General features: G+C 43.9%; 1 protein-coding gene and 1 long non-coding RNA gene across 6 annotated transcripts in view; one reads left to right on the forward strand and one right to left on the reverse strand.

Annotated features, from left to right (window-relative positions):
• Positions 1–12,714: 12,714 nt before the first annotated feature.
• On the reverse strand, positions 12,715–23,065 carry LOC147601014 (uncharacterized). Its single transcript, XR_015258563.1, has 5 exons — positions 22,872–23,065; positions 20,360–20,481; positions 18,416–18,497; positions 15,315–15,352; positions 12,715–15,198 (listed from the first exon to the last, which is right to left on the reverse strand). It is a non-coding gene; the product is annotated as an uncharacterized LOC147601014 (long non-coding RNA).
• A 361-nt stretch (positions 23,066–23,426) lies between these two features.
• BOD1L1 (biorientation of chromosomes in cell division 1 like 1) overlaps positions 23,427–24,180 on the forward strand; it is a 36,832-nt gene continuing 36,078 nt past the window's right edge. For 3 of the 5 annotated variants that reach the window (XR_015258575.1, XR_015258576.1, XM_086747869.1), the window contains exon 1: positions 23,427–23,943. Coding sequence is in view for 3 of the 5 variants with exons in the window: in XM_086747869.1 (XP_086603995.1) it covers positions 23,737–23,943 (207 nt within the window). In the remaining 2 variants the exon portion in view is untranslated. The remainder of the gene's footprint in view (positions 23,944–24,180) is intronic. The other 2 variants (XM_086747870.1, XM_086747871.1) reach the window with 1 other exon arrangement.

Here is a 24,180-nt window from a genome sequence, read left to right on the forward strand (position 1 = left end):
TATTGGATTTGTCTATATAGACTTGCCCTTGCTGTACTTCACCGAGAAAATTCAAGTCACTTACAGTGCAGCTGAGGGCATTTACAGCTGAGGGGACTGGGTGTGGTGTAGTTTGTTTTCAATATTCCGAGATGGGAATTTAGAACTCTGAATCAGGAGGTTATAAAATTTACGAGTCTTCAATGTAACAAGAAAAATGCTTGTGAAGGAGATAGTGGAAGCTGCAAGCTCCCCTCTGCAAGGCTGCTAACACTCTGTAACCAATTCAACCCAAAATGTTCCTAGGAGAGTAGCAAGTCAGCAAAAATATTATAAAGGCAATTATCACCATATAACCTATTCTAAAATAAATTCTAGTCACAAATAAAACCCAGAAATGCTCTGGTCACAAAAGATGACACCTGCAATGCTTCTTACCCATTTTCCCCACAGAAACACTCAGGAAAAGTAAACCAAATAAACCAATGTGAAAGCTGGGATAGCTCAGTGGGATTTTCATAATCCCTTTTCCTCTCTCCCCCATCTTAAACGCATTGTTTTCATGCTTGAAAACATCTGTTGAGGAGGCTGATCCACAGAGCTTCAGTCCAATTGTCTCCAGAGGTGAGGGACAACAGTTCAGCCCCACCTCTGGTTATTGGCTATATATTTTAGAATTTAGATACTGCCTATATATTTTAGACTAACTTTTAAAAGTAGAAATATCAGTATTTTGATGATAGTAATTTGATTGTAATCAGGCTCTAGGAGTTTCATTTTACAGTAGTGGAAACACTAAGCTTCTGTTATGATAATTCTGTGGAATTTACAGAGAAATATCTATCCCCCAAGGACCTGTGTATCTCTTCATTCAATGTCAGAGCAGACCATTGAACTCTGCATGACAACCTGAAACCCACAAAGCCTTCATACCTACCATGCCCTTAACGGAATTTGACTGATGGAAGATAGCTCTTCAAAACATCTTGTTGTAGGACTAGAGGATGACAAATGTATTTGCCTTAATTCCCAAGAAGTTGTATACAAAAATGTTCATGAGTCAGACTGGAATTTCTCAGTTCTTTCCCAATCCCATTGCAAACAAAAACTAGGCTGGAGGTCTCACTTCTTCAGGGCTCAGAAAATGTAACAAAAGGCTCATGGGTCAAGATAAGGATAGGGAGAGATCACTCACCAATTACCGTCACGAGCAGAACAGTCTCAACTTGGGGAAATTAGTTTAATTTAATGCCAAATAAATTAGAGTAGGATAATAAGAAATAAAAAATAAATATTAAATCATGTTCTCCCCACCCTTCCCTTCTTCCCTGGCACAACTTAACACCTGAATTCTCTATTTCCTCCCCTCGAGTGGTGCAGGGGGACAGGGAATGGGGGTTGCAGTCAGTTCATCACACGTTGTCTCTGCTGTTCCCTCCTCCTCGGGGAAAGAACTCCTCACATTTCTCCCCAGCTCCAGTGTGGGGTCCCTCCCACAGGAAACAGCCCTCCACAAACTGCTCCAGCATGAGTCCTGCCCAGGATCTACAGTCCTTCACAAACTTCTCCAGCATGGGTCATTTTTCCACAGGGTATAGTCCCTCTGGAATGGCTGCCCCAGCATGGGCCCTCCATGGGCCACAGCCTCCTTCAGGCATCCGCCTGCCCCAGTGTGGGGTACTCCCGGGGCTGCAGGTGGATCTCTGCTCCTCCGTGGGCCTCCACGGGCTGCAGGGGGACAACCTGCTCCACCATGGGCTGCACCACGGGCTGCAGGGGAATCTTGGCCAGGAGCAGCATTACTGCTCCCCCTCCTTCTTCACTGAGCTGGGTGTCTGCAGGGCTGTTGCACTCACATATTCTCACACTTCTCTCCACTGCTGGTATTCCCCCTTCCTAACCATGTTATCCCAGAGGTGCTACCACTGTCACTGAGGGGCTCAACCTTGGCCAGCGGGGGTTCATCTTGGAACCAGCTGGCAATGCCTTTGTCAGAAATGGAAGAAGCTTCTAGCAGCTTCTGACAGAGCCCTCCCTGTAGTCCCCATGCTACCAAAATCTTGCCAGGCAAACCCAATATATCTATGCTCCCAGAATCCCAGGTTACCTGATATGTCACCTCCTATTTACAACCAAGTGCTCCCACTAAAAGAAAATATATACTTCCACAATTACCCCCACCCTTCTGGAGGCACCTGCCTTGACTTTTCTGCTTGCAGTTACAAGGCATTTTTTGGAGCGGGAAGAAAGGGTTAAAAGAAAAACGGCCTAATCTCCACGCACGCATTTGTCACCTTCCCCAAAATAGGTGCAGAATTTGAGCATGGTATGCCATTTTCCTTCCTGACAGGTTAATCCGTTTATTATTCACCCATTTAATGAAAATACTGTGTCTTCATGCTAAGAACAAAACAAAACCTCCAACAACACTGGTTCTCTTTAAATCATATTCATAATCTTGCACAATTTGATTTGTCTTTGAATTCAGCTTTATTTTTTAACTATAGGTTAGAAGAAGGAAACCTATTTCTTCAGATTTTGCATTGTTGCCTCTAGCCACATTTATGGAATGTTTTCTGGGTTTTGCAAAATCATCAGCATTTCATTACCTGCTTCTGCAACAGCCATGTATCTACTGTGAAAAGGTCACTTAAAAGTTAATGAACCTCATGCTTAGCCAAACTGCTCTTCTCCTGTGGGACAGAAATGTTCATGAAACTCTGCAAGGCTCATCTTGCAAAGTTTCCGGAACATGCTCCAAAAAAAGAATCGTTAGTAAGCCATGGAGTAAATCTGTTCCCTTTTCACAGGCAACTGGCTCTATTAAGCTTTCTGCAAAAACATGGGGCTTGAGCTCTCAGTGGCATCATTTCTAAAGGAAAACGAGAGTAGTTTTTTTAATCAGTCACAGAAGTACTATGACCATACAGCTATACAGAACCATCACATTCCCTTCCAGGCTTTAATTCTTCTAGGGTGTTCCCTGTCTCCACTGGAAGCACCTCTTTTGATGCAACACTTTTTTTTTTTTTCACAGATTCATCATATTAGAAGACCAGATTCATGATCCATTCAGGTAATATGCCTAGATCTTTCTCTCCCTCAGGCATTTCTTCATGATAACTACCCTGAGTACAAAAGACTTACATAATATTGCATTTTGAACTACTGAATTTCCTTCCACTCCTCTTACTCCAATCCTCATTTCATTTCCATCTTATATCCCAGCCTGTTTCTGTATGAACACTGCCTCCCAACTCCAGCCAGCCAGTATGCTCCCCAATGTTTCAAAGAAAGTATTAATGACGGTAAGAAATAGGAAAAGCCCCATGAACAGTACTTGATTCTCTCTCTGATACTTCCTTTCCCAGCACTGATGACTGTTGCCATGTTCTCTGCCTTCCAGTTCCCCCAGGTAGCCTCTACTCCAGCAGCTTCCATTTTGGGACCATACCAAATGTTTGTACTTACCAAGGACTGACATAGAGTTCAGGAGATTCTGTTCTTCATGAGCCTGCTTTATTATACTCCAGTTTATCTTTCTTAGATCAGAACATCAGAGAAAAATCCATAGCTATTTATTGCACATTTAGTTGGAGCTCCCAACATGCTGAAACACCTTTGTGAAACTTGACGTTGTCCCGAAAGTTAAACACTGCAGTTAGTTAGATTTTGAACCTGATCTACTACTTAGAATAACTGAATGACTGAATGATTGTTGTTACTTTATTTAAATTTTGGAGGGAATGTTCTTGCACCAAGGAGTACATTGAAAAGGAAAATATAAGTCAACTTTTTTAAAAAAGAAAAAAAAAAGTGTAAAAGGCAGTTGTTTTGGGGCTGTTCTGCTTTGCATTGCAGCCAAATCACTCCAACAAGAAAAGGGATGTTTTGCCTTTTTACTCTTAAAGGAAATGATTACAGCATTAAATGTCTGTAGGCAAACTAGAAATAGAGTGAGGCTTGAGTTTAAGGGATGTTAATTCAACTGAATGCAAACTTTGCTAGACTCAGTGCTGTCTGGATTTCATTCACTGATAACCGGAGTTACGAGTCAAGTGAACTGTGATTTCCACCAACGTCAGCCACTCAGTTCAAACAATGCCATTCCGAAAAGAAAGAGACTATGTTGTCTAAAGCTTTCAGGTCACGATTAGGAGCTGGTGTTTCCCAACTAGATGAGGTTATGGAATTTAATAAAAGGCAAGTTCTAATAAGAAGTCACATTAATAACAAAGGAAAATTTTAATAGGATTATATTGTTTTGGAGAATAACCCCAAAGAAGTTTGTAGAAGCTGTAAAAACTTCTGGTAAGCACTAGAAAAAGACTAGGCAACCCCAGAATACCTAAAGGTCAAAACATCTATGGTGTGCCTCATTGGGCCAGAGATCTTAACTTTGCCTCTTCCCAGTTAGTTATTGGTTATTCTTGGCTTTGAAAAAAATTTCTTTATTTTTCCTTTGAAATGTCCTGGTTTCACCCTAGTACAAAACATGAAAGGTATTTGGGGTGGGAAAACAGTTCCTTCTCCAGCTGACCAAATCCTGATCTCAGCCCTCACAGGGGCCTCCCTGGGCTTCAGCCAGCGTCACGTTTCCCATGGTTTCCCCAACAGTAATATCAGATAACCGCTCACAGAACTACTGAAGGTTAACTGTTGTTTGAAGTGCATCCTGGAAATGAATAGTACTTGCAGAGGTGTAACTCTTAGGGCCAGGACTTGTAGAGGCACAACAGGGCTTGACCAGGTTCAAGCCTCGAGGCATTGCAACAGTCCACATGCACAACCACAACCACTCAGGCTGCAAGGGATCTCGAGGGCTCCAGTCCAACCTCCTGTGAGATCAGACCAGGTTGCTCAGGGATTTATCTAGTTGGGTCTTGAAAACCTCTGAGGACAGAGACTGGAGAATCTCTCCAGCCAAAATGTGTATTTTAAAGTATCTGTTGTCCAAGTGCTGCCTCAGAATGGCAGTATTTCCAGGGCTGAATAACCCACTGGTTTTAGTCAGCAGTTGTTCCTACTTATGTGTCCTGACAGAAGTTGTCACCATGGCATCCAAGCACCTGGAACAATCACCTAAGGGATAACATGGAAATTGCAAGGCAGCTCCCAGCACAACTAAGAGGATTCAAAGGCAATGCAATACCCAGTGCGTCCGCAAGCTGCCAGGAGCTAACGGCACACTCTTATTTCACCCTAAACCTGGGTGACTCCGCTCCAGCGTGAAACTTCCAGCTGCCTGCCTGCAGTGAAAGCAGACGGCACTTCCCAAGCTGTCAGTGGCTGCTTGGGTATCATCATGAGCAGCACAGAAATACACCCGGGCATAGGTGGAGCAACAAGTCAGGTCATAAAGAAAGTAGATGAGGTTATAAAAATAGCAACTCTCTTTGAAAAGTTACGCTTCAAAATGTAATTACCTGCACTTTTTTTCTTTACCTGTTACTGTGATTGCACAAACTCTAGAAAACTTTCACTGCACTTCTTTGAGCAAAAATAATGTTTCATGCTCTGCTTTCGACCAACAGACTGCTGTGGTTTAGCCCGAGTCACCACACAGTTGCTCACTTTCCCTCCCCTTCCCCAGTGGGATGGGGGAGAGAACTGGGAAGAAAGTAAAAACCATGGGTTGAGATGAAGACAGTGTACTAGAATAGGAAAGGAAAAGGACAATAATAACAATATTTAGGGATACTAAAACATACAAAATGAACGATACACAATTTCTCACCACTCAACATCCCAATGACCAATACAGCCCATCCCAAGCAGAGATCATGGAAAATGAAATTGAGCAGTAAGCAAAGGAGCAAGAGAGAGATGCCCCCCCCGGCCAACCTCCACTTAAGTACGGAGCGAGACGTTTATGGCATGGAATACTGTTTGGCCAGTTTGGGTCAACTGTTCTGGCTACATCCTTCCCAGCTTCCTGCACCTGCACATTAGCAAAATCTGGGAAGCCGAACAGTGTCCTTGGTCTCTTTAGCAATAACTCAGAACATCAGTGTGTTTATCAGCACTCTTCATATACACCTCTGCTACTGAGGGGAAAATTAACTCCATCGCAGCTGAAACCAGGACACAGACACAATGAATCTGTGCAGGTTCATTTGTTCTGGTGGACTACATGTCCTTAGCGTAATTGTTTAACTTAGCTGTAACTTAACTTAATTTTCTAATAATCCTCATCAAATTTCCTCAAGCTGTCAGAATACAGACTGTATTTAAATAGTAGATTCTAGGTATTAATAGTTCAGAGCCAATGGCAATTAAACAACAAAAAATTGGTTTTTATTCTTGCCACTGCCAATAGACAAGCAATCAGCAAAGTATTTCAGCTTGCTTGTGTCCCTCAGACAGCAAGGCTAAAATCAAAATACCTGTTGTGAAAAGATTTACATATGTCTGTCCTGATTTCAAAGAGAAATTCAAATTTCCCACAAAGCTTAGGCAAAAAAAAAAAAAAATCGGTATTCATTCATTTTCATATGTAACCGTGCACTGCTGTACATTTTGGTGTGTAAAAGAGGTCTTAGAATGGGGCTGGGAGAGGGAATGTTGATACTGAAATAGCCTCAGACAGAGCTGCTTTGCAAGACTGGCACTTACACAGCAGAGCTCAAGGACTGGCTGACCTTGGGTATGTTATTGGCCAATTGTTCCACAAGGAAAGGACATTAGATTGCTTGGACCTAATAAGCAAGGCAAACACTTAACAGCAGGCATGGAAATACCTGTATTTTTTTTTCATTCCATCATCTGTTTACAAGATTAATTTGAAATATTAATAAGTGACATTAAGTCCGGATGCTGGAGCATGCAAGTTTATGAGGTCTGAGTACTGGCATATTAATGAACTGGTTCACAGTAAAAGATGTGATACATACAACTCAATTTGTACGGCTCAGCTTTCAGTTGTGGGAGTTTCTGTCTGTAATTGAGAGCTGGGGATGGGAAAGGAAAAACCACGACTTGTAAAGCAATAGGCTTTCTAAGTTCTGCTTTTAAAAATACTCTGATGACTAAGTAAGCGTTTAAACGTTAAGAGATATTTGAAATGAGATCTCGCTCGGCTCCCAGTCAGACACCCGAGGCACAGCAGAAAGAGCTCCTGGAATACTGAGCCTGAGCTGTGCAGGCAGAACTTCGCCGCAGCTCCGACGAAAAGTAGAGATTGCCACCTGCAGCCCAACCGGAGAGTGGCACCGGGGGTCAGAAACGGCAGCGCTGCTCGGGAAACCCAGGCTCTGCCGAAATCAACAGGGGCAGAGTCCGGATTCCACCCTTGCTCTTAACTTGCCTCACCAGCCAGACCAAGACGTGCGCTCATAAAACCCCAAAGCTGTCTGTTTTATCTGCAGAAGAAAGCAGCTGACAGAACAAGAAACTTTAGCAGCCAGCAGCTCTCCAGTTCTGTCGGCTTCAGCTGCTGAGCTCGTGTTATCACAGAATCATGGAATCACAGGTTGGTTTGGGTTGGAAGGGACCTTAAAGATCATCTAGTCCAACCCCTCTGCTATGGGCTGGGACACCTTCCACTAGACCAGGTCACTCAAAGCCCCATCCAGCCTGGCCTTGACTACTTCCAGGGATGGGGCTTCCACTTCTCTGGGCAACCTGTTCCAGTGCCTCACCACCCTCACAGTGAATAATTTCTTCCTTATGTCTAATCAAAATCTACCCACTTCCAGTTTAAAATCATTGCCCCTTGTCCTGCCCCTACAGGCCTTATTAAAAAGTCTCTCTTCATCTTTCTTATAGGCCCCCTTTAAATATGGAGAGGCCACAATAAGGTCTCCCCAGAGCCTTATCTTCTTCAGGCTGAACAACCCCAGCTCTCAGCCTTTCTTCACAGGAGTGCTAAGTCCTCTGACTATTATCACAGCCCTTCTCTCGACCTCTCTAATAGGTCTAGGTCTTTCTTGTGCTGGAGACCCCAGAGCTAGACACAGTACTCCAGGTAGGGTTTCACAAGAGTGAAGTGGAGGAGGAGAATTTCCTCCATTGACCTGCCGACCATGCTTCTTTTGATGCAGCCCAGGATACATGGCTTTCTGGGCTGCAAGAGCACATTGTCAGCTCATGTCCAATTTTTCATCCACCAATTGATCAAGTGAGGGGGAACATCTGATTAACAGGGTCCCGCAGCAGTGTGAGGGCCCCATACAAGGTGGCTGGTGGAGATAGGAGGCAGCACTGGACCACAGCCAGGGCCACACCACCGCTCCATCTCGTACAAGCATGGAGGCTTCTCACCACACCAGGGAGGGAGCTGCAAAGGCACCCAGCCTGGGCATAGCCACCAGGAAATGCAAGGCCTGGACTGCGCTGCATTTCCCATGGAATAGAGAAGGGGACCTCCTTCGTGCTCTGAGAGGGGCTGCAGCTTATCACCCTTCATGAGCTACCACAGGATCTACATAGAATCGGGACTTTATACATGCCTCAACCACAGAAGAAGCTTCAAACTAGAGCTCACATCTTCTGAAGTACCAAAGTCAAGCATTTCTGGATAAATCTACAGGAAATCAGAGTATATTTGAGCAGCACATGAAAACAGCCTCTTACATTACCAGGGACATCAGGCATCATTATATTATGCTGCTAATTCCTTTCCATACTGACAAGAGAGAATAAGTAATCAAGGAAATACTTGCTTTGGGTTTTATATGATTGCAGGTAAAACAGTGACGCAGATGTAGGAATGAGCAACCTGCGTTGGCAGGAACTCATTAAATTCCTTAAGTCAGATTCAGTGCCAAAGTCAGAATGTCATGGAACTACAGGAACAAAAAGTTGTGGCTGCTGTCCAGTAGTTGAGAGCAACAGCAACAGATTTGCCCCACACTTAAATCAGGAGTGCAGAGAGGAAGAAGTTACTAACAAACTATTTCATCAAAATGCTTTTAGACTGCTTATAAAGCAAACTGGATGAAGTTCGTGTCAGTTACACTAAAATACACATCTCAAATCCAAAGGGAAGTGAGCTAGGCATTGCAATGCCATGAGCTTCACACGCATGTTAAGCAAAACCAGGAGTTCCCAAATTGTCAGAAAACAATTTGTTCTTGTGAGAGAAAAAAAAAAGTTGCTGCAATAATGCTCCAAGTGAAAAGAACTTTTCTGTGCTGCAGGCACAAGCGTATGTTCTGAACCTGTGCATCTCCCACCGCCAACTTGTGTTCATGACTTTTAAGCAAGTTATTTATTTTGGATAGGTAAGTGTTAGTCACTCATTCACCTATTCTCCTGCTTTCTCCTGCCGCCTCAGCCAACGGACTTGTCATCCACTAAACAAGCTGTTGATGCTTGTCTGGGAATTGACATTTTGCAGCAAGTGGCACACAAATCCCAAACTGGCTATCATATGTGAGTTTGATGAGGGCCTAAAAATTCTGCCCGCTTCAGAGAGTCTAACCAAAATGTGTAAGTCAGTCACACAGCACTGCACAAACAGAGCACTTTGTCATGGAGGTGAATTTTGGGCTGAGGAAGGCTAGCTGACCTCTGTGGATTACTGCCTGCCTCTTGATACAGGGAATGTGGGAACACTCTCCTCAACAACAAATTTGTTTTCTGGCCACAGAAGCGAATGTGCCCCTTTATATAAATACTGGAGAGCTTCTTCCTCTGAAGACCTAAGAAATTAGGTTCAAATATACTTAGCTATCAAGTTACAGAAGTGTTCCCCCGGAAGACTTTGACGCAGCATCTTGCAGAAGACACAAAAAGAAAAAAAAACATAAGGGAACTGTCATCCTGGAAAAAAAAGTTATGACCATTGTTAAGGACCAGAAGAAATTGAATTATACCATCCTTGTTTGGAAGATTAAGATATTGGATTGGGAAAAAAAATACACCAGACCCAAGCCTATTTGTTGGCAGAAGAAATAAATAGGTTTATAATAAATAGACACATAAATACTATCAGTATAGACAGCAGCATATCTGAACTGTTTAAAGTTTGATACTTTATGTCAGACTGAAGGAACTGTGAAAGGAGGGTTAAACAAGAAAGTACAAGGAAATAAACAATTGCAAAGTTTTAATGAGTTTTGCAGTTCTTTAAAAAAGATGAAAGACCGCTGGAGATTTAACAACGAACAAAGGCAAGATAGAAAAGGAAATCAGGTGCATGTTAGCGGAGATAAGAGCAGCATGCAGCCAAATAGCACATACTTAACAGAATTTTTCACTTCATTATATTTAAACCTTGAAGAGAAACTTTGCTCTTTTACACTATCACAATATGAAGCCTAAATGTAAAAGTGTGCTTTGAGACTTTAAATAGATCATGTCTCCCTGGCAATTTTAATTAGCATGCTTCTGTTTATACAAATGTGTCAGTGGGGAGCTGGTTTCAAGAATGGAAGAATAAGCCTAGATGAGTATATGGAATAATTTCAGTATCCATAATTTAAGTTTCCTTTGTCTGCCATTGAGCAAAAGGATCCAAAAAAGCATAAAGTTAACATTTTAAAATTATCCAAAATCCCTGTTCATTTAATGCACTATTTACATTTCCCTAGCTTGCTCATATGCTGGTGCAAATAGCCATCTGAAATAACATCGCAATGACACAGAGCAGTATTTCAATGAAATGGAATTGTGAGGGGACAGTTCTAACTGCAGTTGAACCGCAGTTTAAAAGGACAGAAGAGAGAAAGGAGGGGAAAGAGAGAGAAAGAGAGAAGGAGGCAAGGAAGGAGGGAAGGAGGGAAGGAAGGAGGGAGGGAAACGTATTTCTCTCTTCTATTTTGTAACAGGAAGAGAAATTGAGACTAGCTCTATAGAAGAAACAGATGGGGGAGCACCCCCTCCCCTTTACTCTGAGTGTTTTAATATCAGAGGAGTAATCTATAATATACATCCCAGGAGACTCTAGAAATACTTTCACCTGCCCTGGAGGTTTGGATTACTTGTCTAATAAGTTATTTTAATCCGTCCCTCAGGCAAAGTGAGAAATCTGGCATATGGCAACTCTGTCCTTCTCTCCTCTGCTCTATATAAGGTAAAATCCCACTCCAATTTACATGCAGTATTCTACCACTACAATTACTGGAACCATGGCAGGAAAAGTCAAGGCATAATCTAGTGCTATAGAGGTTTTTCAGGAGCAGTATATTTCACAAACTTTCACTATTACCAGCTTTTATTGAGTTCTCAAAGCATATGTTATCTTTCTTTTGACTCCCTTCCTCTCTTGAGGTATTTTACTGCAGGCTTGTAAAGAAAGTTCTGTTATGCTGTACAGGATTTTAGTTTATGGGGAGTGCATGTACATCGTATTTGTGATAATCTGGTCTCTTCAGACTCTTTTCAACAAGCAGTAAATCACAAATTTAGCTGAAACAAGCAAGTACAGAAGGGTACTTTAAACAACAAAAAAAAATGTCCAGATCTTGCCAGGGAGATCTTTGTATTGCTTTTCAAATAAAGCTGATTTTAACAATCACTCAGTAATCAAAGCTGAAAAAATACCCCCAAGGTCATGCAGGGAGAGACAGACAGACTGGGATATAGAGTAGACAGACAGTGGGACAGTTTAAGAGAGAGACTTGGAGACAGGACTTCGTAGCACCAGTCCAGAAAGGCGCCTTTGCCCTTTAGCACTCTCAACGGCTACACAGCTTCATGGTCTCCCTCCTTTTTACTTTAGAAAGCAAGAAAAAGGAGATTAAAGTATTCTTGTCCAATATAGGCAATTACTCATTCTGTCTCAGTGGAGGGAGAGTTGGAAGCTGGTGCTTTTTTTCATTAATGGACAGAAGTAGATACAATCAAAACTCTGGAAAACTTCAGACTCTGTTTTCTAACAAACAGAAATCAAACAGTCCTGGGAAAGGACTTCAGACTTATGAGGAGTCAAAAAAATAAATTTCTATCCATATTCAACATTCAAACTGAGAAAACCATAACCACTTTAGATCATTTATTTCCTTTTATGCCAGCAGCCTTGGCAGGACTGGAATATTTTGTTATCAGTGATAAACACTGGAAAACATCCCACTGTGTGTATCACTTGAGGGCAGCAGAGCAGTCTGAGGTCCTCGTTTCTCAGGCTAGGCACCTCAGCTACCAGTCTTTGAACCCAACATACATTTTTTCGGCTGGACAAAAAACACCTTGACCCCCTGCAGCATGCAGAAGCACCCCTACAAAAACATCTGCTGGCACTACCTGGAGACACTGGTGTTACTGCCATGGCAAAAGACAGAGAAACGGAGAGTGGGTTCTTGCTCAAAAGTCCTTAGAACAGAAAAACAAGTAGAGAGAGCTTAGGCTGCAGAGGACAGCAGAGGGTTACTGGCATACGGTTTGTATTTTAATTCTCTAAACCTTTTGTTGTTTTTCTAAACCTGCCTTTCTTGAAGTTTGAACTGCTAAGACATTTCAGAGAATCCTGAATGAGCAGGTACTTTGGATTATCAGGTTTCCTTTCATTGATCCACTGTCATATAACATAAGGGAGAGAGGGGCATGGCCCAAAATTTTCCCACCACCTTACTGATAAAAGTGAAGAATATGCCTTTTAAGTCTGTGTATAATCAGAAAGAAATTAAAATTGTCTTTATGTAAAACATACCATACAGCTGGCTAAAAGAGCCTGCGGCAAACAGAGATAGCTTTAAGACGTTTCTAACTACAAAATAAATCCGCTGAAGTGCAACGCTGCTCTCTTGAGAATTACTCTTACAAAAAAAAAAAAGCTGTATGACATTAGCAAAGCCAGCCAGGTGATGATCATTAACACACAGCAACAAAGACCATGGGGTAAAACAAAAAAAGGACAGGTTCATGATACCTGAGGCAATGTCTGCAGAGGAGGCTGCAGACAAAGCAGTCTGGCCCTCTGTGCTCCAAAGGGGCTGCAGAGCAGCAGACTGGATCCAGCAGCTGTGTGACAGCAGTGCTGTGCTTCAGCCACCCGTCCTCCAGCATACTCTTAAAACAGGAGAAAAAGGCTCTCGCAAAGTTGTTTTCCTCCTTTAGAGCTTCAACTGCTCCTTTTCACTGAGCACAAAAAAATGTTCAATTTTTTTTACTAATCTCATTGCTGGAGCAAACATCACACTTCTCCATTTCAGGAAGGTTTTAAACCTTGCTAGGAGCAAATAAAAGCTAGAAAACACCAATACATTCAGATTTCTTACTCTCGTACATATGGAAGAGAATAAATTTTTTACATGCACTCTTCCTACTGTAGGATCAAACTCAGGATGCTTGAACGTTTGGGGTTAGCATTGGTAGTACTGTTAATACTTTCCCCTGACTTTCCAGTTTCCTCCAGTTAACAAATGAAATGGAAAATCTTGCATTTCTCACACTCCTCAGCCTGAGTGAGCGGGCACACTAGACTGGGATTGTTTCCCCTTGTCTGACTCCTACATCAGTTCCTATTCAGAAAGCAGCTGGTCTCTGAATATATTCAATATACAATATATCCTAGCACATCCAGGCTTCTACTCCTTTTTTCCCCAGGAAACAATTATTTCGCTATTTGTCAGTCTTTCTCCAACCCCTGCCCCATAACTTTTGAAACGGTTGGCTAACTTTAATGAAATCTGGCAGAAAAGTATGAATGTTAAAAACATTAAATTCCTATCATCTTTCTGCAAATCAATAGGTGAGGAGGAAAGATTCTGAGCAAGCATTATTCTTTCTGCTGTTCCACTGAACATTTTTTTTTCTCCTATGTTCCACTTTCTTCAGAACTGGTCCCAAGGGCTGCCCTTGGCCTTGAAGTGCAATAGTGTGGGGTATGCCTCTGGGCAGGGAAGAAATCTGTGGGCTCCCGTTCAGGCATACCACCTGGATTTAGAGTGGGACCAGCCTCAGGTGGGCAATACTCTTCCCCCTCTCTCCCTGCTCGATGAAGAGCCAGGCAAGGATCCCAGGTGTGCTGCTGGGGTATCTAGTGGGATCTACAGTGGACTGGGAATGGGGGAACACGCTCGACTGTACCAGACCCACAGCCTCGATTCACAGCTGGACCCAGCAGAGTGGCGTGTCCCACCTACACCCTGCTTCACAGCCCTTTCTCTGCACACTCCTGCCTCACCAGTGACTATGGACAGCGCTCTCGTAATTGCCCAGCTGTATGGGGAACCAAGCACAGAAAGCAGGTCAACAGCAACAAAATGACCCATCTCGCTGCTTCCCTCCACCCCACTTCTCCTAAAAGAATGCTGTAGGAAGGTGACTCAGTATCCCTTTTCCTCTGAACTTGTGGCACCTCCAACACAAAAGAACAAGTCAAAAGCCCAAATTCCCCTTTTTAAACTCTTTCTTTCATTTTTTTATTTTCCTAAACAATGTTTTAAAAAATTTCAGTGGAAAATACTATTTTTGTACCAGATACAATAACCCTAATTTTTATTTGAGGCTTACAACCAAGGTTGCAAAAATGATGGCATGAGCAAATTTGAGCACCCTGTTATTTAGCAGCAAAGTCCTGCTTTGATCCGTCTCCCTGCGAACCTCAATGGAACCACACTAGGTATAAATTAAAGCAAAATTCAGTCCATCAGCTGTACTTTAGGTTTCATGCATCCCATTTAAGCAATGCCTCCACCTTGATTTCACCTTGCTGCAGTCAGCAAAGAATGCTGATATGAAAGGTGTCGTGCTTTCGTGTACCCACTCACTCCGCTTTCATGTTTAAGCTGTACCATTTTACCTTACCATTAAAACTACATTTAGGCAAAACTGAAAGAGTGTATAATCTCTTGTGCTCTCTCTGGAGAACAAGTCTCCATTAAGTTTTTCTCCATCTCTCTGTACACAAATAGCAAAAACATGTATTTTCAAGTCAAAAACAAAGAGCAAAGTAAAAAGTCTATTAAAGGGAGCACAGTCATTCATTCTAACATTTTTCATCTGAATGGAGAAATAAAGTGGTATTTTTCCAGCAGGCAGGAACCGACATTTCAAAAAAGAAAAAAAAAATTATATGCTGAGATCATCAATCACAGTAGCGGGAATTAGATGGCCGTTCCATTACATGCCAATAACAATCCCAACCATATTTCATCAATTAGCCATTGATTGCTTCTGAAGAGGTAAGAAAGCTTGAGTGCTTCTCTCCCTTCCCTCAGTAACACAGAAGAGTGCAGCACAAAGAGCGGTACCACGAGTTGCAGCCATGGCCACACTGGTAGGCTTTCCTCTCACGGGCAGGTCAGTGCTCCATCTGCCATTGAAGATTTTTTCCTGGTTACAGAAAAAAGGTCAAATAAGTCTGTGGATTAAAGCTATTTGTGACGGTAATAGTTTGTTGGTTTTTTTTTTTGCTTTCACATGTCATCCATTAAGCAGGCTCTACTCACCTCGCAAAACTTGGGGATCCAGGAATTCATTCTTTGGCCTTGACAGAGACATAAAACGAAAACAAAGAGAAAAGAGGTGTAGCTGTGCCTTTAAAAAGACGTACTTTAACAGCATCATCTGCAAACAGGGTATCACATTGAAGCTCTGAAACTGGAAAAAATAATCCTAACCTTTCAGATAGTTACACTTGTAAGTGTAACTTTAAATCATTTTTACATGTAAGAGCTAGATAAACAAAGATGAGTTCATTTCTCTGCACATCAATGAAGAAGTATTAGAAAATGCAGTTTGTTGAAAAGTGACTTCAAAGACTACAAGGTTGTTTTCAAATTTTAACCAGTCAATCTTCCCAGCAAATACAACTAAAAGTATTAGCTACTGAACATGAAAACCTTAGTATTTTTAAAGAGCCTTTCAGTGTATCTATTTGACTAGTCACCTCAAGGAGCTACCTACCACATGCTGTCGCCATAAAGCGTTACTGACAACAATCACCCTGCTCAACTCCAGTGGGAGAACCAGGATATACAGCATTTTCAGGCTTGCAAAAGGAATCTCTTTAGAAGTGAACGAAAAGTATTAGAGGTGTCAGGAGAAGGTCATGACAGCCTAGTTTAAATAAAGGCTTTCTTTTCATCGCTATAAGACGTGTTGTCCAGTCACTGTTTTCATTGCTGCCAAGACTTTTGCTTGCCAAAGACCTGCCTGTGGAAAATACTTAGGACAGGCAGCCTCCCACTGAATGAACACACATTTGCTGTTCGACTGGATAACACACTTAAGCCATCAAGCAGCACCTTCTACATAGGGCCTACTTGCCAGTGTCGTAGTTCAGCCCCGATTGGGACCAGACTACACAGTCTCTCTCTCACTCCCCCCACCCTCCAAGAGAATAGATCCTGTAAGAAAAAAGGCTCAAGGTTTGAGATAAGGACAGGGAGAAAGCCTTAAAGTTACTGTCACGGGCAAAACAGACTTGACTTGGGGAAAACTATTCATTTATTGCTAAAATCAAAGCAGGATAATGAGAAAGAGAACAAGATAACCTCCCCCCACCCCTCCCTCTTCCCAGGCTTAACATTATCTCTACCTCCTTCCCCGCCCCCGAGCGGCACAGGGGGGAAGAGGGAATGGGGGTTGCGGTCAGTTCATCAGGCGTTGCTTTATGCCACTGCTTTGTTGTCAGGGGAAGAACTTCTCACATTCCTCCCCTGCTCCATCATGGGGTCCCTCCCATGGGCTGCAGTCCTTCGTGAAACTGCTCCGGCATGGGTCATCTCTTCCTCGGGGTGCAGTCCCTCCAGAACAGCTGCCCCAGCACGGGCCCTCCATGGGCCACAGCCTCCTTCAGGCCTCCACCTGCTCCGGCATGGGGTCCTCCATGGGATGCAGGTGGATCTCTGCTCCTCCGTGGACCTCCATGCAGGGGGCCAACCTGCTCCACCATGGTCGTCACCACAGGCTGCACAAGAATCTTGGCCAGGAGCCGCATTACTCCTCCCCCTCCTTCTTCACTGACCTTGGTGTCCGCAGCCGATCCTCTCACAATAAATTCTTCACAACAGGCTGGCAGACGCCTCTCAGGATCTCTTCACATCTCATCTCCTCTCCACTTCTTGCAGCCAGGCCGGGCCGAGTTGGGCCCAGTCAGCTGCCTGGCCAGAGGGTGAGGCCTGCAAGGCCCACGAGGCTCGCGCCTCCCCCTCTCTGCCCCCGCTCAGCTTCTTCACATCTTCACTTCTCCTTTTTTTTTCCCCTCTTTTTTTCCCCTTCTTAAATACATTATCGCAGAGGCGTTATCAGGGAACATTCTGCTACCAATTGGCTCGGCCTTGGCCAGCAGCGGGTCTGCCCTACGCCCAGCTGAGTCCACTGAACAAAGGGGAACAAGTTCTAGCAGCTTCTTACAGAAGCTACCTCCGCAGCCCCCCCTCACTAAATAAAACCAGAACAGCCAGTGCCAAATTTAAAAATATATATATATGTATGTATATACATGCTCAGCCAAATAAAAACACCGGTAACACCTGGAAAGAAACATGGTTGTAAAGCCAGAAAAAGTACTTTAGGCATGCTTTATTAAACAACTAACAGTTTGTTCAAATGTTCTTAGTTTATCCAGAAAAGATGATAAAATCACATTCTCTAGTCTTGGAAGTTCAAGAGCATTTCACCTGCCATGGCTATTGCAATGTAAGGATATGGACATCACTTTACCACATCACAGCTGAAGGTATAGTCCATGCCTTGGCTACATTTTAGTTTTGCAACTAGAGCATTTCATGCCGCAGCTCAGTTGAAGCCACATTTGCTGTTACTGACAAAGCATAAAACCTCAACGGTGCTGGCACCATTTTTCCGCTGTTTCAAAACACAGTGGACTAGATTGTGATTATCAGTGTTGCTCCTAGGCATAATAATCTTGCCTTTTTTGGAAAAAAATCCCATATCAGGAAGTGTCAGAAAATCTGAGACTTTCTTTAACTAGAGACAATCATAAAATATGCTGTTTATGCACAGGGACGAGCAAGGGTGGAATATGCACCAGGAGATGCACATCTGTATAACAAACCAATTCATCATTGAGGGTTCTGGGTTTTATTGTAGCACAATAAACAATACATATGCTACACCAAAAGAAAATAAGCCTCAGAGAATGGAGAAACAGTGGTAACACAGATGGTGCAAGGCACAGGCATATTACGACATACATAGAGGAAGAAGTGAGCAATTCACTCTAGCAGATCTCTAGCTGGTCTTGGGCAGCTTTAGAGCTTTTACTATCCAAGAATCTGCTCGGGCCTTTCAGTCATTCCCAGTGAAAAATCTCTACTTTTTCCTAGAGAACTCAAATTGCTTACAAACAGGTCCCCTTTCTGTGTATCCTTGTTTGTAAAAGACTACAGAGATTTAAGAGGAACATCATCCCAGCAGGTTTTTCAGACCTGTAACTCAACATTGCCAGCAATACTTTCTCTTTCGAGAGCGCAGAACTTTGCAACAGAGTTCATCACAGAGGAAGAATGTCACTTTACAAAAGCAAACTTGTTAAGGTCAGTACTTCACTCCTATGCAAAGTGAAGGATTTTTACCTTCTTACCTTTTTTTTACCTTCTTAATTCAGCAGTAAACCTGCATTTCATCAATTTATCAGCATACACTGCATAAACAAAGTTTTTGGGCTAGAGGAAAAAAATGCACCAAAAAAAAGTGTTTTACTGGGAAAAAAAAAAAAAAAACAAGACATCAGCTAATCTGCCAAATTGTCTTACCACTTTTATCAGCTATGGTATGAACTGACTTCAAGAGAGTTTGATTTTATTAACACCCATGAAATCAGTTGGGGATGTTGGCCAGCCTGAATTTGATGCTTTCACAGAAAAAAAAGATTTCTGCAACACTGTCTAAAAAAGAAAGAGCTATGGCAGGTGCTTCATCTTGACTTACAGTACTACCAGGAACAGTATTTCCAAATTCAACATGTTATTTTATTACTTTTTAGCAGCAGATTTTCTGCTTCAGAGGTGGCATAATTATTCCATTTATGTCCCCAATTACTCAACCATAACCTGAGACAAAAAGATGTTAACCTGAAATCACAAGCTGTGTGCCTTGCTGCCGTTACCAGCAATGGCTGAAATTGGTCTGTCCAGCCTTACAGTCCTGTGTCTGAGTCAGAGACCAAAAGCAAGCCCAACGCCAGAAAGAGAAAGAAATAGTCTCCCAGCCCCCAGCAGCACACGGTGCAGGTACATTCTAAACCAGAAACACTTTCTCTGAATTTCATGACTTGTTGTACTTTTATGTACTTCTCTAGTCTCCTCTTGCAGCCACATAAACTTTTTGTTCTCACAATACCATACGCACCTCCTTTTTGTTTGTCTTGTATCTTAGTATTTCTTCATCAATTTAAATGTTGCCTGAAGTTCAATAACTACAGTTTGAACTAAGAAATACCTGTTTTCTACTTCATGAAGTAAAAAGATATTAAGAAACCTGCTGGGACTTTTCATATGAAATATATGTCGAAAATATTTTAAAATTAGACTGTTTCCCTAAAAGAGAATGCAAAAGCAACTGTAGTCATTACGAGTTTGTAAATACCAATAGCACAGGCTGCAGGGTGCAGGATATTAAAAAAAAATGAACAAATAACAGTAACATTATTTTTTTAAAGCAAAACCAACATTTCACTAAAAGTTACAAATAAAGTAACATGCACTACAGTCAGAACCCAGAGTATAAAGGGATCGCAGACATTAACACTACAAATATTCCAAGTTACTTTAGAAAAGGTGTAATTCAATATACAGAACATTTGCAGTGCAAGACAGAAGCCAGACAGACACTGTATGTTATTCAACTGTTTACATAAGAGAAAATGTAAGGAATGAGGTGAATATGGAAAAAAGCAACAGTTAAGGACAGGTGCTCTTAGGACTGTTCAGAAAAAGAACTGCTCCAAGCATAAGGGAATATGTGAAACGTGCAAATTCAAGTGATAACAGAAACATAGATAAGAAAAATTAACTGGGACTATGAAGTTACGTAAACGAGATCACTCAACTCAAAAATATACTGAAAAAAAAAAAATCCTTTGTATTCACTCCAAAATGTTTCTTTCCATAATCTGACAAGTATTTTTCAATCTGTTAGCTCACAAATAAGAACACTTTACTGGATATCAGGCATCACTAAGTGACTATACCAAGTCACTATACTGTCCTATACCAAAGGACAGTAATAACTACAGTAAGCTGCAAGGATAAATACCGAGTACAAAATAAACTACCAGTTCTGAACAACTGAAAAAAATCACACTTAAATATATAAGTTCCTTTGAGAGCTCACTGAAAACAGCAAGATGGCTTAACATTTAGTCATACAGTCATAATTCTTTGTATAGCTATATTATGTTTGAGGTCGGACCAGATGATCTTTAAATGCCCCTTCCAACCAAAACCATTCTATGATTCTATGACTATAGTGCAAGCAACAAAAAAAGTATCTTCTTGTTAGCGTACAAGACTTCATGCAACCATACCTCAGCTAATAGAAGACTGCAAAGCATCCTTAAAACATACAATAGAGGGCTGATGTCAGTTTAATTCAAATTAATGTTTTCTTTATTTTCAGGAGGCTTCCAGAGTCCTTTAGAGCATCTTCCTGTAGGACAATGTACGGTTGAACCCAGACAACAAAAAAGCCATTTTCTGCCAGTATTTAGGATAAAGATATTTTATTTGATAAATCAGATATCTAACAAGCCTGCAACACTCAGTAAGCTGCATGAAATATGGGATACTATGTTGTGGTTTAGCCTGAGTCACCACACAGTTTCTTGCTCACCCTCCCCCTCCCCAGTGGAATGAGGGAGAGAAATTGGGAAGAAATAAAAACTCGTGGGTTTAGATGAAGAGAGTTTATTAAAATAGCAAAGGAAAACTACAATAATAATGGAATATAAGATACTAAAATATACAAAATGAACAATGCACTATTTCCCACCACCCGATGTCCTAATGACGGATACAGCCCGTCCCGAGCAGCGATCACGGAAACAAAACCGAGCCGCAAGCAAAGGAGGGAAAGGGAGCCGGCAAGGTAGGAGGGAACGATGCCAGCAAGTGAGAAAAAGAGAAGATGGAAAAATGGATGCCCCCTCCATAGGCAACCCCCACTTATATACTGAGCGTGACATTTATGGCATGGAATACTCTCTTTGGCCAGTTTGGGTCAATTATTCTGTCTGTCTTTCTCCCAGCTTCCTGCATCTGCACATTAGTGAGACCTGGAAAGCCGGACAGTGTCCTTGGTCTCCTTAACAACAACTGGTATCATCACGCTGTTTATCCATTCTTATTCACATACGAAATCCAAAACACACCGGCTACCGAGAGGAAAATTAACTCCATCCCTGACGAAACCAGGACAATAATTCAGAGCACGGAACAATCTTTCACATTCAGCTGTTGAATCTGAAGATTCTGCCAGATTTGAATCAGCAGTTAAAGATGAACTGCTGGGCATAACTTTCAGACCACTGAGCATAACTGATCTGTGATAGTCCTTAAATTCCCACATCTCATTAATGGATTCCTGCTCCCTAGGATGTTTCCTTCACAGCTCATTCATTGACATAGTCTGAGTCAAAGGCCACAGATATTCCAGCTTGTCTGGGACATCTTATGTGTGAATGGTATACCATTCTGTGAGGCAGATATCTTGCTCATGTGTTAAAAGATTTTTTTTCCTCATTTTCTGCACCGTCCTTGATTGAGAAGGCTCACAAAAAAAAAAAAAAAAAGACCCTACTAAAAAAACAAACAAAAAAAAAACCAAAAAAACAACAAAAAAAAACACCCAGGAAGCAGCAGTGCCTTTTCCTAATACAAAATTCTAAAAATGTTAACTTTCCAGTAAAGTCTGAAATTTTTGTTCACTATCACAATAATTCACATACTATTTCTAAAATCAGTAGATGCATTTACTAAAATGACACCTTTCACTTCTGCTCTTTCTCGCTTACTGCTACATGACCTTTAGTCAGCAGTGAAGAAACTTTTCTTATTGAGAAGAGATGTAACAGAGTCAGTATAGCACACATTTGGATATTGCAAATGTGGGGGCCTCCAAGCTGCAGGTTCCCCACCTCTTTGGTGCTTTTATCCTTCTAGACATCCGTGTAGAAAATATGAAACCACACAAATAGAGACCAGATTTTTTAAACAACTCCAGTCTCCAGAGACAAAAAAAATCTCACAATACTCTTAAATACTTATTAGATTTGTTTTCTTCTGTGGAGTTCTAAACACTCTAGGAGTACTTAGCTTACAGCAGGAAAAACGGGCAAGCTTTATACTTCTAACCTGCTTTTAAGCCTGCAATAATAATCCCAATGCTTTTGCCTTTACAATCAAACTGATTTTTAATAATTACTGCAGAGGGCAATTTCTAACATTTGTAGCTGGACAAGATCTCCACTCATTATGCCACAAAATTTGTGTAACCAAAACACTATTACTGCCAAGTCCCTCTTCTTTTGCTGTAAGCCAGTCACTCTTTAAATTTTTAGGCACATTCCTGTACTTCCTTTTATCTTCACCCATCCTGGCTAGGACAGGAGCTCAGCCACCTAGGCGGGAAGAGACTGAAGAGCCAAAGCATACACAGTGAGACAGCGTTGTCCCTCAGTTATTGTCTCAACTATAATGAAATAAATTTATCTATTTCCAGATTTATTTCGCTTACTGCCTCTGGGGTCCTGGTTTAGTCAGCCTGGGAATTACCAGCCGGCAGTCTGCACTGAACTTCAAAGGCCACGGAAAGAGAAGGTACTCGGAAGAGTGACAGGCGCCATCAGAGCCGCGGACAAGACCTCTGGACAGCACACTAAACAGCTGTGACCGCAGCACTGAGACAACTGTAGAAAGGCGTTAAGAAACTAAGTTGCAAACACGAGACGGCCTGAAAACACTTGTATTAGAAAAGCGCGTGGGAACGCACTGAAATCTAAAGGAAACAAGCTTAAGCTCAAGTATTTTAAATGTCATCACCCGGTTGCCTCGCACAGGCCTCTGACAGTTCCAGAGAACCGAAGGAAAGCTAAGACACAGGATCTCTCGTAAAGACCTAAGCCTTCAGTTGTCCCTGAGGGAACGGCAGCAGCATCCCCTGAGGCAGAGGGGGCCGGACCAGGGGGAAGGCTCCGTTAACGGCCGGTAACCGAACCCTCCCCTTCCCTTCCCGCCCCGGCCCGGCCCGGCAGCGCTGGACGCAGCCGCTGACGATCAGCGGCCTCGGCCCGACACCGGGCCACGCCCCTCTGCGCGGAGGCCCCGCCCCGCGCCTAGGGGAGGAAGCGCGCGGCGCTGCCTCCACCATGATGGCGGCCAGGGCAGGAAGGGGCGGGACGCAGGGCGCGGGGCGGGGCGGCGGGGGCACCGCCGGGGAGGGCGGCAGCGGCGCGGCGCCGGGCGGCGGATGGCTGGGGCGGCGGCCGCCCCCGCGCTGCCCGCAGCGCCCGGCCTCACGGCGCGGCGCGGGGGGGGCGGCTGCCGGCGAGGCGAGGCGAGGCGGGCGGGGACTGATGGCCGCCGCGGCCGCCGCTCCCCTCCCCCCCACCACCCGCCGCCGGCTCGAGGCCCCACTGGAACGGGCCGCGAGCGGCTCCGCCTCCCTCCCTCCCCTTAAAGGGCTCGCGGCTCCTGCGCGCGGCTCCGCCAGTGCTCGCCTGGTGCCGATGGCGCCGCTCTCGGAGGCGGCGTCCCTGTCTCTCTTCCCGTCGCCGGCCGCTTCCTCCCCCAGTTCCCTTTCGCTTCCGGGGTCAGCGCTGCTGTGGCTGCTGCTCGGTAACAAGCCCTCTCCGGGGTCCGGCCGGGAGAGCCGGCAGCCGCGCCCCGCGGAGGCCCCGCCGCCCCTATGGCCAGCAACCCCCAGCCGCAGCCCCCACCGCCGCCGCCCCCGCCGCCGCCTCCTCAGCAGCCGCCGCCGCTGCCGGGGGCCGGGGCCGCCGCGGGGGGCGGCACGGCCGAGCCCGAGCTGGTCTCCATGATCGTCAACCACCTCAAGAGCCAGGGGCTCTTCGACCAGTTTCGCCGGGACTGCCTGGCCGACGTGGACACCAAGGTGGGGGCGGGCGGGCCCCTTGGCGCGGGGTGGTCCCGGCGCCCCGCGAGTGGCTCTCCCCGGGCTGCGGCACGTTGGGGGCAGTCGGGGCCTGTCCGAGAGCGGCGGGGGGGTGCGCCCGGGTTCGGGAGTGGGAAGCAGCCGGCTGGGCCCGTGCGGGGCTGCGGCTGGGCCCTCGGGGCTCTTCTCGGCGTCCCCAGGGGCAAGGCTGGAGCCCCTGCTGTCAGAGGGGAGCGG

The sequence above is a fragment of the Chlamydotis macqueenii genome, chromosome 4 (assembly GCF_036417535.1).
Source record: "Chlamydotis macqueenii isolate bChlMac1 chromosome 4, bChlMac1.mat, whole genome shotgun sequence".
Classification (NCBI taxonomy): Eukaryota; Metazoa; Chordata; class Aves; order Otidiformes; family Otididae; genus Chlamydotis; species Chlamydotis macqueenii.